Source organism: Rhodnius prolixus, unplaced genomic scaffold, assembly GCF_049639745.1.
Source record: "Rhodnius prolixus isolate KJV_2025 unplaced genomic scaffold, Rpr scaffold_10, whole genome shotgun sequence".
Lineage (NCBI taxonomy): Eukaryota > Metazoa > Arthropoda > Insecta > Hemiptera > Reduviidae > Rhodnius > Rhodnius prolixus.
Genome location: NW_027411615.1, coordinates 18,401,112 through 18,418,804, shown reverse-complemented (window position 1 = coordinate 18,418,804; position 17,693 = coordinate 18,401,112). Strand labels below are relative to the sequence as shown.

At 34.0% G+C, this 17,693-nt stretch overlaps 1 protein-coding gene across 4 annotated transcripts in view; it reads left to right on the top strand.

The window, feature by feature from the left end:
• The window catches only part of LOC141457336 (lachesin-like), an 83,106-nt gene that overhangs the window by 56,256 nt on the left and 9,157 nt on the right, over positions 1-17,693 (top strand). For all 4 annotated transcript variants that reach the window (XM_074134180.1, XM_074134182.1, XM_074134181.1 and 1 more), the window contains one exon: positions 15,039-15,167. In XM_074134180.1, the coding sequence (XP_073990281.1) occupies positions 15,039-15,167 (129 nt within the window). The remainder of the gene's footprint in view (positions 1-15,038; positions 15,168-17,693) is intronic.

The window sequence follows — 17,693 nt, the reverse complement described above, 5'->3', positions numbered from 1 at the left end:
ATTGATCTATAAAATGAATCATTGTTTATAAATATTTTGTACAGTATTAATTCTCGTATAAACTATTATATCTCTTTGGAGAAGGTTATATTTAGACTTAAAGGTTTTGTAGTGTATGTTTGTAGTGGAAAAAGAATTAGAGTATGAGAAAAAGATAAAATTTAAGACCGTTCTAAATGTTTCTACCAACCCGAAGAGTCCAGCTTTCCACTTTTCGTTACATTTTAATGTTAAGTGATTCGGCCAACGGTTTCACTTTTACACTATACTGCTATACTAGAGTAACAAGCGTTCTCTGCGCTCCCACTTTTAATGGGAGTCTTCACTCCCCTTCTCAGTATCTCCTATATACATATATATATATATATATATATATATATATATATATATCAGCTCTTATTCCTCCATAGACTTAACGTACATACACACCCACACTCATATATATATATATACTTTTTAACATTTCTTCTGCACTACTTTAAACAGCTCTAATACAAAACAGTTCTGTAGGTTCGTAAATTTAAAAAGAAGGTAAATTATAGGCTGATAAAGTGAAACCGTTTTCTAAACTTATTTCTCTCTAATTCTCCTCTCTCCCTCCGAAATTTGTGCAGTTTTCTTTGCTCATGCAAAAAAATGCGGTCGGGTGTATTAATACAAAAATTGTAATAAAATGAATTTCGAGCACGATAATATGATGATAGCATATTTTCAGAAAAGATCAATCAAATGGAAACGTAGGCGCACCGCAAAGTAAGTTGTTAAAAAAAAAAGATGTCTAAAGATGAGGAACATGTGAAAGCCGTACTTCATGTCAGTGATTTAATTGTCTGTGTATGAATTCAATGAGTTTCATAAAAACCTAGCCAGAATGTCTTCTTCAACTCATTTGGAGAGGAAAAAAATACAATAAAAGATACAGTGTTTAAAAGAAGCTATTTCGCCTAATGATCGACTATAATTGCTACTTGCCTTAGAGAGGCGAACATACGTTTTTAGAACAGTCTTAAAGGATGATCACACTCTGACAAAAACATTTTTTCGGACTTACATTTATCTTCAGAGGTAATTAATCAGTCTATTGAAGAGCATTTGACTTCAAATACGAGGTGTGACTATTAAATAACGAGACTGATGCTGTAAAACATTTTATTTTAAATTTATACATATTTAGTTATTATCACCTACAATATACACCCCTCCACTAACCCTACAACGCTCCATGCGAATTTACCATTGTTCGAAACAGTGCTGGAAGTCTTTGACTTTAGGGAACAGATAAAAGTCACATGTGGCCAGGTCAGGCGAATAAGGCGGATGGCCTAAAACTGGGATGTTGTTGTACTTGACTAGAAACGTCTTGACAGACAATGCAGTGTGAGCCGGCCATCGTGTCTTGATGGAGAACGCCGTGACTTTTTCTTCCACAAATCGTGTCGTTTTTTCCTTACTCTTTCACGGAGTTGAGCAAGCACTTAAAGGTAGTAATGTTGATTAATTATTATCGATATTTTCATCCGTTTTGGACGTAGAAGGGCGACCCAGGTGGTCATCATCTCCGACGTCTTCTCGGCCATCTTGGAAACGCTTGAACCACTCAAAAACTTGCGCACGTGATATACATTCATCGCCATAAACTTCTTTTAATAAAAGATAAGTTTCAGTAGCGGTTTTTATCCAGTTTCATGTGAAATTTCTCGACAATTCGTTGCTCTGCTACATGTGTAGTATCATGTTTTCGGCAAAACGAAACTAACACCTCTTACCCAAACGACGGTTCCGGTCAGACAGATTTCTCTACAAATTCGTGAGACGCTGCAATCGAAAGAGAAGGCTTGCGCTGCACAGCTGTCGGTCGTTAGGATTTGGCGCATGCATAGTTCTTCTGTAGCAGCATCAGTCTCGTTATTCAATAGCCACACTTCGTAAATAACATTAACTATGTCACAGTACCACAGTTCAATAAAAGGAACACGTTTCAGTCCGTTGAAGCTGTGAAAGAAAAAGCGTCACGCACCATGCAGGAGCTCACAGAAAAAGACTTCTAGCACTGTTTCGAACAATGGTAAATCCGCATGGAGCGTTGTAGTGATAGGGGAGAGGTGTATATTGAAGGTGATAATAACTAAATATGTATAAATTTAAAATAAAATGTTTTACAGCAATAGTCTCGATATTTAATAGCCACACCTCGAATACATATAAATATTTTATTTAAGAATTAGTTAAAAACTAACGAATGCCCTTTGTAAATGTGTTGGATACTATTTTTAAAAGGAGCGATTATTTCTTAAAGTTAATGACTAGTTTAATCTAAAATAAAATGCGGAAAGCAGAAGCAAAAAATAAAAGAAGTCACTTCAGTTTGATATTAAATGTCAATTTATGATTGCATTTATTTTTTCATAAATATACATTTATACATTAATGTTCTAGTTAACTATAAACCCATCCAGTTTCCTTTTAAATGGCGATAACTTTAAAAGTTCTATCGGAAAAAAAAAATATTGTTTTGCATAATGGTCAGCATAATTCATGAACTATTAAATAAAAATTTGGTTTCTAATATAAGCTTGAAGCTTTTTTTTTCGACCAAAAAAACAAGCGACATTGGAAATTTAATATCTTGTCGTAACCCACATTATTCAGTAAAGTTTTCATAACAATTGGAATTCAGATATTAAAAAAATACTCATCAGTACTATTGGCAAGAATGCAGCATTTAACACACAGGAAAAAAAGAAAAAAAAAGTTATTTGCGCTGTGAATTCGACGATTTAAAAAGTTTTATGAATAATGAAATTAAAATCTGAAGCGTTTAGTAAGAGACGGCTGTTCACATTCCTCCTCAATGTTTCACTTAATTGAATTGATGTCATTGTAGTGTCAAACGTAGTAGCTTTAAGTACATCTTGATAAGCACCATTTTACGTCGTAGGGAAATGGAGATTGGTAGCAAATTACTAATGAAACGCCTACTGTACTCTCGACTGATTCTCTACACAGCTAGTAATAATATTACCTAGATTAATTTAAGTCTCTTACCATAAAATTGAATTAATATCCACTTGCAGAGTGAACCATGTTTTCCATTTTGATTTCACTTTAACGTTCCAGGAAAGTTTAATCCTTTACATTGAGCTGCTTAATGTTACCTCACTTTTGAATATAACCAATCGCTGATAGTTTATAACCCTACTTGGCTAAAAGAAATTTAGTATGGCAACTTGTCAAATTTTTGAAATTAAAAGGTACCCTCTAAGTAATAATATAACTCTACATGGTACCACTAAATATTAAAACAAGTTTATAGCGGATTATATTACGTTTTATTGTGCTCAAGCGAAAATTTATAAGAATTATTGTGATAAATGTAACAAATTTTGGTTAAATAAAGTTAATAATTAATTTTATATAAAATAAAATGCTGAAAGCAGAAGTAAAAACAAGTAACAAAAACCAAAAACACCTTAGTTAACTAATGTGAGCGATATTAAATGTCATTTTATGATATTGTTTTTGCAATTAGGCAATATAGGTTAAATGTGTCAATATGGGTAAGTTATGAGATAAACGTGTTGTAAAATGTCAGAAAATTTTTCATTGTAAATCAATGTTAAGTGAATATGTACATAGCTGCTGTCAAGTGTCAATTTCCTTGTAAATATGAATTATTGAACAGCTTTTATTTATATTCTCAATCATTGTTTAACACCAATTAATATTAAATAAATATAAAAAAAAATAAACGAAAACAAATGTTACTTTCATATCTAATTTAAGTACCGCAATTTGAAAGAAAAAAGATAATAATTATTAAAAAATTTACGATGACATATCGATGTATTTACTTTCTATACCAAATAAGTATTATAACCTTAATGATATAACATAAAAGGAAGGGATTAGCTATGTGGTCAGCCTATTGGATTCCCTTGTGGAGATTTCGGGTTCGAATCTAACTGCTCGGCTTTAGATTTTCTCTTCCCAGGAGCTTCTTACAGCTCACTGTACGGTGATGGACAGTGTTAGTTGTGTTTGTCACAAGAGAACAAGTCTGGAGGCCACCAAGTGAAATAAAAATACTCTAGGTGCTAATGACGTCAAAAGTTTGACAAGTCTTAAATAATTAAATTAAAAAAACCTATAAAAATAAGAATGAGGTTCTTTCGGGGTGTCCAGCGCTTTCTTCCATCATGATGAAGTGAGTGGGTACTACTTGGTATAGAGGTTATACTCCACCAAGAGGTAGCTATAAAATATGGCCTGCTTAGCTACAAGACGTCTTGCTAATTTAAAAGCCGACTGCAACGTGTAAAAAAGAGAGGTTACACACTTGGGCAAAGAGCTGCCAACCTATCTGATGATTCGAGCGCGGTGGCCAATCGTTGTTTTCGTGGTACTAAATATCCAAAAGAAAATTTTCTAGAATAATAATGATGATTAAATTATTTATTTCAATTTACATGTATAAATACAAATAATAATAAAATAACTATAATTAACCCTCCATCGGGCGCAATATGTTAGTAACATCATAGGGCGCAACTAATCTGTGAGATTAATGAGCCAATAGCTGTTAATTTCATCAAAAATGTTTTGGAAACGGATGGAAAATTTCAGTTTAAAGTTTTGTTTTTTTTTTTTAAATAAAAACTCGTAAAGTGGAACAGAACATTAATGTGAATAGAGAAATCAGTCATCCCTAATTTTGAGGTGCACATTTATGAATGAATCTGTGAGATGGTTTATTAGCATTATCCAAGAAATGTTTTACGCATTGATGCCCGCCTATTTTCAGAAGAGCGAAAGAATGTCCATGAACCATCTCCGAACCATTTCTGTCGACGTTGTCACCAACTATACCAGGGAAACGCCATAAAATATGGCTCCATCGTCTAACACTAGAAGTAGGTTTTTTTATCCGACAATTTGGTTACTTTATCTGTACATACGCACTCAAAATCATCCCCATCATGATCTTCTAAAAATTTTTAAAAAAAAAGTTTGTTTAGTGTCCGAATCCCCTTCTCTTTCTTCTATTCAATATTATTCAATAAAAGATACTCATTGCAAAAATAGTCACTAAGTAGAAAACTGTCTTTTAAATGATAATATGTACTTTGTAACAGTTTTTGATAAGAAAACTTGAAAAATTTCAATACCCAAAGAATAAGACCATCGGGCGCTACTAATCTGAGACAGATTACGCGGACGCTAAGTAACACCACATAACTCAGAGTAAAACACTGACAGGCCGTTTGGTTAGAAGAAGGTAAAAATGGAAGCTACTGAGGGCCATCGCTCATTCTAAGAAATACCTGAGTTGCTATCAATAAGAAAATGCCCTCTTCATCTCACAGATTAAATGCGCCCGATGGAGGGTTAAATTGAGTCCTTCTCATCCAATGCTATGTTACTTTTAATGTTAACCAGAACAAATAACTTACAAAATAAAGACTATAATTTATTCATCATTCACTCATTTTAGTTTATCTATATGAACATCTATCTATGTTAGCATAACTAAAATACACTCACTTAAAAAAACCTCACAATTTTAACGCAATTATGGTGAAAAAAGGACATTATCTGTTTAAAATTTTCTTTTATAAGGTATTAGACAAATTTATTGATCTTTTACTAGTGTGTAGACAGTAAGTATATTTTTTTTTTTTTTTTTTTTTTTTTTGGCGCATCAACAGCTGAGGTTATTAGCGCCCGGAGCTTTTTCCAGTGCACTGCCGGCCTCCGGACAGTGTTCTCTCGTTACAGACAACACTGTCCATCACCGGACAGTGAGCTGTAAGAAGCTCCTAGGAAGAGAAAATCTAAGGGCTAGCTGCTGGATTCGAACCCGGGACCTCCGCGTGGGAGTCCAGTATGCTAACCTCATAGCTAATCCCTTCCCTATTGTCTTCATAACAATTTCTGTTTTCAAATACGTAAATTTGCTAATAAAAACTTGGAAGAATTGTAGTTCGAAAAGAGAATCTCTCGCAAAATTTGAAAAACGAAGAGGTATGAATTAGTCTTTTAATGTCCCTATATACGAGTATATATTATTTTTGAATGTAATTAATTAGCAGACCTGGATTTGTTGTTTCTAGACCTGATATGAAAGTTTCCAATTAACTGTACCCCATGTTCAACATGTTAGTTATGGTTGAACCCTGGTTTGCACCATTATGTATTGCTGCTTTAGTGTAACTTAGCAACAAGTCATAATGATCCATTTATTTAGTAATGAGAACCAACTTTGATTCGGTTATGAATACGCTACCGGGAAAATAAACTAGTAAAGTATAAGGGGTAATAAAGTTTTGTTTATTGGTTAATTACAAATTAAACCAATTTTAACACGCGTGGCTCCGCCCAACTGATCTTTTCAAATAAAACATCTGTTAAAATTTCTAGAGCAAAAGATAGATTCATTTTTGCTTCTATACTTCTCCATGTTTTCGGCCTCAATGTGTAATAAGGTTATGTAAGGTTTTCTAATTTCTAAAGTAAACGATTAATAAATGCCCTGCTATAGGCTTTTCTTTTGATCATTAAATTTGGTTATCTGCTTATGAGGCGAGCGCCTCATTTTTCTGTTACATATTTGTTTTTAACGAAAGATGTTTTACATACAGGGTGTTCAGCATAAGACTACGGTAACTTCGGGAGGCGATTCTGGGCATCATTTGCAACAAAAAATTCCATATAAACTATGGCTCGATTCGGCTCCGTTTTATAGATATTTTTAATTTTATGTTTTTTCAAGGAACTAATACTTTTTAGCAAACAGTTAAACAGCAAACAGTCTAAATTTCTCAAACTATTGTAGCTGCAGCAATTTCAATTAGCTCATTAGAAAGAAGGTTAAATTTCCTTTTAAATAAGCTAATTTGTATTCCAAAATAATAAAATTAAGAATTTCAAATTGTGGCCCAAACATAAGAAATAGCAAGTTTCTATTTTTTTAAATTTCTCAAACTATTGTAGCTGCAGCAATTTCAATTAGCTCATTAGAAAGAAGGTTAAATTTCCTTTTAAATAAGCTAATTTGTATTCCAAAATAATAAAATTAAGAATTTCAAATTGTGGCCCAAACATAAGAAATAGCAAGTTTCTATTTTTTTAAATTTCTCAAACTATTGTAGCTGCAGCAATTTCAATTAGCTCATTAGAAAGAAGGTTAAATTTCCTTTTAAATAAGCTAATTTGTATTCCAAAATAATAAAATTAAGAATTTCAAATTGTGGCCCAAACATAAGAAATAGCAAGTTTCTAATTTTTTCCAAAAACTTTGACTTCATTTTTCTCAAAAACATTTTATATGAAAAAACCGTGCACTATTCAGGAAAAACATCTACATACGATCACCTTTCGAACGGTATACAATGCATAAGGATTATGTTCAAAATTGATGCAGAAATCTGTGATTAATTTCAAAAAAGTAGGCCTTAAAACAGCGTCGGCATTATGAAAGGAATTCACCTACCATAAGAATATAACTGATCAGAATCATCTAATCCAGTACCATTTTTTGCAAACGTGTAATTTAATAATTAATTTATTTAAGAACTATATTCAAAAATATAAAATTTACATTATAAATAATAAAATAAAATAAAAAGAAGAAAAATGAATATGATGTTAAATGAGTGTTAGGTACGAATTTCGAAAGAAAGGAAATTTAACCTTCTTTCTAATGAGCTAATTGAAATTGCTGCAGCTACAATAGTTTGAGAAATATAGACAACTGTTTGCTAAAAAGTAGTAGTTCCTTGAAAAAACATAAAATTAAAAATATCTATAAAACGGAGCCGAATCGAGCCATAGTTTATATGGAATTTTTTGTTGCAAATGATGCCCAGAATCGCCTCCCGAAGTTACCGCAGTTTTATGCTGAACACCCTGAATTTTCTTGCTACCATGATCCAAATATAATATTTGGCATTCAATTTTCAGCCATCGTAAGATCATGAAAGACACATACTTTCAACTGGGTACAATTGATTAATAATAATAATAAAGTGCCTTTATTAGAACTTTTACAGAATTACATTTTTTTTTTAATTCGCAACAGACAAATACTCATGGTTGAAGAACCGTCTGAGGGTTGTCCCTACTTATTTTTACCCTTTTACAAGATCAAGCTTATAATGAACAATTAAATAAATACAACAAAACAAAGAAAAACAGAAACAACAAAAGAAACAAAGATAAAACAAATAAGGCACAATAATCTCACCGCAGGCAGAAGCAAAAAATAAAATATAGAAAACAAAATATTCTTAAATACAGTAAACGACATTATATAATAAAACATAATCAAAATTAAGGCCACTTAATATTTCACTTATTTACGGAATAGGGATACAGACACATTTAAGTGGTAAAGATACACTTAATAATAGATAAAACAGTTTAATAATTCTATATGCCCATGCCGCTTTACAATAGGTCACCAAGCTTTTCCAACGCTTGCCATTTAAATAGTCCATAAACTCCAGCTCATTTAAACAGTCTTTCTTAAAATATACGGACTTAAACTCTCTTAATATTGGGCATACCGCTATAAAATGAAATACACTTTCTTCTCTGTTTTCTAAATTACACAGAGAAAATAACTTGATTTCCTTGTTGAATACGTATTTATTGAGATATAGCGATTCTCCCCTATCTTTAATTATCCACCCAATGGAGCGAGTGTCCAAGTTGCTACAAATATTCTAAATTGGGTTGGAGGACTAACGTTTTATAAAGTATGTGATGCTGACTTTTTATGGCTAAAAGCTTGTATTTATTAAGTAGGCCATTCTTAATATTTTCCATTACTGAATTGATACTTATGTTAAAGTTGAAGAAATCAGTGAACGAGATGGGTACAATTGATTATTGGTTGAGGCAGCAACGTAATAATATTATACCCAAATTATATCTAATGTTGCAATTTTCCGATTTAAAGTATTTGTATAAATACAGCAATTCGTACAATCTGAATTATTTATATTTGTATTTCTAAAGTTCAGTGAAATAGTCAAGTAGATTGTAAAGAAATATTAAAAAGCCAGACAGAAATGGAGATCAGAAGTTACTTATTTAATTTAAATTATACAGTCGCAGGAAATGTTAGACCCTCTCTGTTTATAGTTTTATCTTACTTTTTGCATGCTGTGTGTTTTAAGTGGAGGACTCAGTCGAATCTGGTTATTATGGACTGGGGTTTCTCAACCTTTTGCTACTCGACCCACCATATTTCTTTGAAGTCTTACTAAGACCAAATTGTTTATTTTATAATTTATAATTTAAATTAAAAAAAAAAAGTAACAGCAAGATACTGCAATAACTTGGGTCAGCTTTATAGTTGTTTACAATAGACATAAAACTTAAAATTTATAGTGCAAATTATCACCAAGACTTCGTTGTGTCTTTGAGTTTATCCTTCGTAGCACACACATTTATTGTAACAATCACCGCTTTTGGACTCTCATCCATCTTACCAAGTTAAAGAAAATTGATTTCCTTTTCAGAAAATTTCAAATACTTCAAGATATCTACTCTGTGTAAAGTCGCATTTCGGGTTAACTGATTTTTCTGCGACTTCCAATTCTAGAATGTTTTTCATGTTTTTTTAAAATAATTTTTTTTAGTATTTTGTAGAAGCGGAATATAAACTGTTCTAAAGAAAAAGTTAAGCAAATCGCTAGAAACTGTAAAAAAAAAACTAGTAGTCTAAAATCTAAAAGTCTAGTAGACTGATTTTGGCCAAATCATCAGTATAAACGACAGCAATTTGAGCTGAATGTTTGTTTTCGTTTTTATGTTAGGCAGTTCATACACATATTATGTTCACGTACTGAAATATTTATTTATAATATATATTTTACTCTTCAATTCATATTCGGCAGAAGTTGAATAACATTTTCTCACAAGGAAGTTCTCTGGAACACAGCTGAACAGAAAACCAAACTCCCAAATTGAAACTGAACTTCTTTCGCAAAAAATAATCTAACACATTAATTCTAAAATTACTCACACACATGGTTTCACTAAAATAAGAATGAAGATTACGGCAGGTTAGTATCATGTAAGGAGTGCAATGTTATTTCACATAAAAGAGCCAATGTTAACAAGAACAACCCACAGTTACCAAGTTCCATGTTAAACATAGTAGCTTCACTTGGTACGTAACATAAGGGTTTTGTGGTCAAACGGTTGCCAGATAATTAAATTGCAAACGTTTGTCTCTGAATACCATAGTGTTCGTAGGAGTAAGTAATGAGCTAAAGTATTGCGACTTAGTCAGTAATGGTAAATGAAGATATTACTACATTCTATTCTCCATACTACAAATTACAATATTACATTTACAGTTCCTTTTCAGTTGGAAACATATTTAACATTGAATTATATTTAATTTGTTTTTAGAGAATTATGTAGGCTTGTATTAACACTGAGCAGGTTGAAGCGATCCAAACGCGTTCCTTGAAGGCCAATGTTGTCTTTGCCCAAGAATACGCCTCATTATTTAGTGCGATTGTGAAGAGGATGTGAATGGTTAAAAGTGTCATTGTACTGGGTTAATGCTTAAGTGGTAAGATAAGATTAAATTAGGGCGGCCTCAAGGCCTACGCCACTGCGACCCCTTTGGATCTATTGTGGCTCCCCGACTTTAGAGCTCACCCTCCAGACCCGTCCGTTTAATTAGACTCTTAATTCTGGAGAGTGACTCCTGGGTAAAGCTCTCAGGCCTTGGTTTTTCCTCCCCGAGAAGTAACATCCTTAGCCATACAAGCCCCTCACACTGACACAACACGTGCAGTGCAGTTTCCTCTTCTTCCTGGCAGAACCTACAAAGGCTGTCATCTGCCAGGCCCATGCGATGCATGTGTTTCCTGAGTCTGCAGTGGCCAGTTAATAAGCCTACAATTATCCTTATAGCCCCCCGGCCTTGACGGATTACTTCTGCAGTCAGCCTCGGCGAATAGCCTCTGATGAACTCCTTCGCCTGTCTCTGTCCAGTGGTGGCGAGCCACCACTCCTGAGACCTACTCTGCACCCACAAATTAATGGCCGCAGTCTTGACACACTTCGAAACCCCAAAACAGGGCTCCGGGCCAACGAAGTGTCCCGCAGAGCCTTCCCGGGCCAATAAATCTGCCACTTCGTTTCCTTTATATCCTGAATGACCAGGTACCCAAACCAGAAAGACCTTATTTTGGTCACTAATTTCCTTCAGGGCACCCAGACAGTCCCAGACCAGCCTTGAGTTGACCTGGTAGGAACTAATTGCCCGTAGAGCAGCCTGACTATCCGAGAAAATTACGACCTTGGAATTAATAATTCCTCGCCCTTTAATCTCGGTAGTGCAGAACCTAATTGCAGCTAGCTCAGCTTGAAAAACTGTAGCTAGCTTTCCTAGGCTAACCGAAAAGCTACATTTCGGCTTCACCCCGTACACTCCTGCTCCTACACCCTCTCCCATCTTGGAGCCATCCGTGTACCATGCTTAAGTGGTAGGTTAAGTTAATACAAATGACCGATTCTAGATTGCCTAGGTTCTGTTTTTGAATTTTGTCAGAATAAAAAGGAGGACAATTAATTATAATTTGGCTTTACAATCGAGGTCGCTTTTAATAATAGTTAGTGCTGACAATTTGTACCAGGATTTGCCGACTGTTCAGGCTAATCTTTCTGAGTTGGTACTGAGTAAGAGAAATCATTGTATATGATTGGATATAATATCCTTAATTATCAGTGCAGTACAATCTACAGGGCTGTGAGTGCACTAAATGGGTCATAAAGTTACTTTCAACTTTGAACTAATTAAAAATAAAATATATTTTTTATGCCAAATCAGGTTATTTTTAGATTTGTTAAGGTTCCCGATCTCTGGTAGTAGATACAGTACGATTATGGCTAGTGAGATCTGTATTTTATGTGATACAGAGCCAGAATCGTTGAACAAAGTCTTGCCTTGAATAATACAAGATTGATATATTTACACAACTATGAATACTCTGTTAGTTTTTTTGAATACTTTTAACAACTACTTATTGCACGCCATGTCTCTCTATAAGTGATCTTCTAAAGTCTTCGTAATTTGTTTTACTTTTTCAATTCTAAGTTTTCATTTTGAGTTTATTTTTCTTCCGTTTCATTTGTTTCGCGATGAAGTGCCTTTTTCTTATTTAAACCTTATAATTATGTTAGGAAATTATTTATTTATTTATTTTTAGTTCTTATAAACGAATGAGTTATCTTTCATTTTTCTATTAATTTATTTACATTCTTATTTTTAGTTTTTATAAGCAGTTTTACTGACTTTACTCCATTTGTAAAAAACTAAAGTTAATACAAATAAACAATTATTAATACTGTCCTTTAGGTTTTCTTCCAATTTATTGATCAGTTGTCGTGAACGGATGCGTTTAGCATTCATTCTCATATACCACTGGTTCTTCCAACCCACGAATGTTCCACTCAGATAACAAACGGGTCCATTATTTTGCTTCTTCAGCATTCTCCAATAATATTTAATAAAGATTTAAACTTATATTGCAGGGGGAACCTTCCAATATAAAATTATGTACCAAATTTCAAGATAACAATTATTTATTTAGTCTACTTTATATTAGACACCTAATTACAAAATTCATTATCTAAAATTGATAATATGCATCAATTAGGGCTCTGGTTGAGAATGAGAATCAAATATAATGCCCAGTCAGTCATACATACGAGGGTCGTTTGAAAAGTCCGTGCAAAAATAAAAACTACTTAATTTTTTGGGGTAAACCTTTTTTATTTTTCAACATAGTTAGGCTTATACACTTCGTCCAACGCTGCTCTAGTTTGTTGATCCCTTCCAAATAATAGGATTTGTCCAAGTCTGAAAAATAGCCATTCGTTTCTGAAATCACCTCCTCGTTTGAATAAAATCTTTTTCCCGCCAGCCATTTCTTCATATTGGGGAACAAATAGTAGTCCGAGGGAGCCAAGTCTGGAGAATAGGGGGGATGCGAAACGAGTTGGAACCCTATTTCCATTAATTTTGCGACCACAACTGCTGAGGTGTGAGCTGGTGCGTTGTCGTGATGGAAAAGGACTTTTTTGTAGGCCAATCGTGGGCGTTTTTCTTGCAGCTCGGTTTTCAAACGGTCCAATAACGATGAATAATATGCACCTGTAATAGTTTTACCCTTTTCCAGATAGTCGATGAGGATTATTCCTTGCGAATCCCAAAAGACAATCGCCATAATCTTTCCGGCCGAAGGAATGGTCTTCGCCTTTTTTGGCGCAGATTCCCTTTTGGTAATCCATTGTTTAGATTGTTCTTTGGTCTCAGGAGTGTAGTGATGTATCCATGTTTCATCCACAGTGACGAAACGACGCTTAAAGTCCTGCGGATTCTTCTGGAATAGCTGCAAACCGTCCTTGCAACACTTCACACGATTTCGTTTTTGGTCAAGCGTGAGCAATCGCGGCACCCATCTTGCGGATAGCTTTGTCATGTCCAAATGTTGATGCAAAATATTATGTACCCGTTCATTCGAGATGCCCACAGCACTAGCAATCTCACGCACCTTCACTCTTCTGTCATCCATCACCATATCATGGATTTTATCAATGATTTCTGAAGTAGTAACCTCAACAGGGCGTCCAGAACGTTCAGCGTCACTTGTGCCCATATGGCCACTCCGAAAATTTTGAAACCACTTATAAACTGTTCTAATCGAAGGTGCAGAGTCACCATAATGTTTACCAAGCTTCTCTTTAGTCTTCTGAGGCGTTTTGCCTTTCATAAAGTAGTGTTTAATCAACACACGAAATTCTTTTTCGTCCATTTTTTGAAAATCACTCGACTTCCTCGATTCAAACGAATGCCAAACACAAAGAAATAGACCGATCTGGCTGAAACTTGGTGTGTGTTCTTCCAAGAGATGCTACTAACTAAACATAACCTCGATACGCGCCAGTGGTGCTATCTCTCTGACTTTGCACGGACTTTTCAAACGACCCTCGTACGCTGCACTTTGCCGGTTCGAGCCACTAAATATCATCGCGTCTTGAAGTATTCAAATTAGCATATATTTGAATGCATAATACCTTATGCTTTGAAACCAAAGAAAATTCTACTATAATTTCGTAGAGTTGACGTTAAAATCAATTGACAGCTAAGTCGACATCAAGCAACAAAGTTATCGATAAAAAAAAAAAAGGATACCATAGTTTTTGAGAAAAGATACTTCAGTCTCCATCTTTTATTTCAACACCGGATGGATTAATTGCCAGATATTGTTTTAATTATTGGTTAACACGATCAATTAAAATTAATTGAAACAACAGTAAATACAAAAAAAAAACAAAAATTTTTAACTATTTAAGATCACTGATAAAACTGATGGCAAATCACTTTGAAAAGTACCCAAAATGTATGACTATTCTATCGGTCTCAGTTCGCCATGAATGTCTGCGATTTCTCAAATTTCACTGATTTTCCTCTTCAAATTCTTAACTATCAACTAGACTTATTATCCTATTTCACAAAAGCACCTACATAACAGAAATAAGAACCTTTTCCATCTTCCATGTGTGAAAACAATTACTTTTTTAATTGTCCTTTCTAGTAAATCATAAGAAGAGCTAAATATTGATTTACACAATGATTGCATTCTTTCAAACAGTAATTATCACTTACGGCTTTAGTGAAACAAAATCTAACAGCATCAATGCAAATAAGTAATGCCTAGATAAAGAATATTTATTCCTTATTTAAATTTAATTTTTACATTTTAAAGAAATGTATAGTGATTTCACAGTTACAGCACTAAGATAGGTTATTGTAATTGTTTAATAGCATCTAAATCAGTAAAAATAATCATAATAATAATTCTTTTTTACCCACAAATACGGTAGCTTTTTCGCAAAGAAAATGCTTGCTTACTCTGGGAATAACTGCTCTCCAAGCTTACGGATAATATATCTAAAATTCATTTATTCAATTAAATTTTTTAAAACTTATTTCTTTCTTTGTTTTTCAGTTTTAGTTTACCAAGGATCAGTTCTTAGTTTAACAAGAGTTGGAAGAAGCGACATGGCTTCTTATTTTTGCATAGCTTCTAACAGTGTACCACCATCTGTAAGCAAAAGAATAACTCTGCAAGTACATTGTGAGTAGTATTTTACGAAACGCACTTTTATTTTATTGTGAGCTGTTAATAATATTTTAACATGAAATAACTAAGTTTTTATATGTTTCAAAAGTCATCAACAGGTCAAAGACCAGAGAAAAAGAGAAACATTTTTGAAAAATTGAGTTCTTCTCTGCAAAAAAAAATCTAAAAATTAATTTTTCCCCCCCAAATATCTGTCTTACAGCTTTAAGTCTACCGCATGGAAAACTAAATTAGCAAAATCTTCAGGGATCTTTTGTTTTTACGGGTATCCCAGTTTAACAATGAAATAACATTTAAAACCAGTAATTTTAATATTACCATAGGACTCATAGATCCTGCAAAAGGTAGTTGATGCGCCCAACTATTTTAGTTCGGCAATGCACTGAAAAAAGCTCCGGGCGCCAATAACGTTAGATGTTGACGCGCCTTAAATCATAAAAAAAACAGCCGATGTAGAATGAAAATTTGGCTCCAGTCTTAGCCATCTAAGAATCACAGCTGTACTGACAATTCATTGGGCGAACCTACTGGCCAACTCAAGGTCATCATTGCTCACCTATTCACTCATTGCACACTTAAAAGATAAAAATCTTCTACAGGAAATCCTACAGGAAAGCACTGACATTAAAGGAGGCACATCAGATTTTTATGGCATTAGATTGAATCTATTATTCGTCAGTGAGAAGCGAATCCCTACATTAACAAAGACCCCTTTGGACCCTAAAGGAAAATAGCAACAACAGCCGATCTAAGGGAAGGGATTAGCTATGAGGTTAGCTTACTGGACTCCCACGTGGAGGTACCGGGTTCGAATCCAGCTGCTGACCCTTAGATTTTCTCTTCCTAGGAGCTTCTTACAGTTCACTGTCCGGTGATGGACAGCCGGTCTAGAATGAAAATTTGGCTCCAGTCATAGCCATCTAAGAATCACAGCTGTACGAACAAATTGAGCGACAACGTTAAGGGAAAAAAGCCTTAACTCCTCAATCGTTAACTTATTCATAAACCTAGCCTTTTCACACTATTTAAAATCCAAGAGATGATGGGTGAAAATTAGTGTGATGGACGTGACCATCCTCTGCCATGAGCATGAGCTTCATTTCTAGAGTTTCCCTTTTAAATTATAATGCCCAATGAGGAAACCAACCAGGTAAATATATCTGCGGCTCACAAATTAACAATTTAGACTGTTGACAACCCACAGAACTCATCCATATTACCCACCATTCCCGAATACCCGGCATACATATTTCAAACAATACTGCTACTTCGGAAAAGATGAGGGGAGTTAGGCTTTTGATTTGGCTAGCCTGTCTAATTTCTCGCTGCCCAAAATCTCCGTATAATCCGGATCAGACAGTCAGCAGCCAGCTATTCAGTCTTCTAGAATATTCTAACAATATTCTGGAAGTGAAAAATCAAATGAATTCAGTGCTTACAATGCAACCTGGCTATCCGACAGTTGCATACACCTTTCACGAGCGATCCGCTTATCCAAAACACAGCAAAGTATAGCATAAATCTTGGCCTGGAAAACACTGGTTGACTCAACAAAGGGCATCATTAGATGTTCCTCAGTCTCAAAGCATTCACCGCGGTAGACCTCATGTCCAATCTGGAACTAACCCGTTCCGTGTAATCCTAAAATAATTATTCTGCTAACATTCTAGAAGGACCTAATGTAAAAGTATTTCCCTCCAAGGTCACATCATTGTATTGTACAATTTACATATAGAAGTAAAAAAAAAATTAAAAGTTTAGTTCACTCCACTTCTTCAAATTACTTTTTTAACTTTTTTTGATTACATAAAACAATTAAATTTATATTTCTTTTTCAATAATAAAAAAAGTGATGCTTCAAAGAACTTCTCTGTTGATATTTTTAAATAAATTCTCTACATTCAATTTTTTTTTTATATATATAGGAGAAAGCGTTTAGAAAAGAAAATAATGAAAGAATGGGCATAGGATCCCGTGGGACGGTCTAGAGAGTAGTCGGCAAAAAAAAAACTACATGCAATATTCGGCCCTTTGTAAAAGCGGGACCAACTGTTGTGGTTATTAATAAAATTTAAAAATATGTAGAAAAAAAAGTTGTGAACGGTGAGTTCCATAGGGAATTAATTTCTCTATAGGTTCGTTTAACCTGCGTAAAATAACATGCACTAAAATTGCGAACACTCCAGCATAAATGAAACTGTATCTTTTTTTAGAAATTATTTTTAGAATATTGTTCGTCCCTTGATAATTATTAAGGTAGTTAATTTCATTGTCCATTTAACAAGACCAATCACAAATGCAAATAAGTTTATCTTTTATGTTTTTATTATTTTTGGTTTTTATTTTTTTAAATTTAAGAGGAGCCAACATCTAAGGGCATTAGAGTCTTTTCAGTGCATTACCGGCCTTCGAATGGTTTTCTCTCGCAACATACACTTCCCATCACCTGTAGCTTGGATTTGAAACCGTGACCTTTATTTTTAAATGTTCACTGCCAGCCAACTGAGCAAATCCTTTACC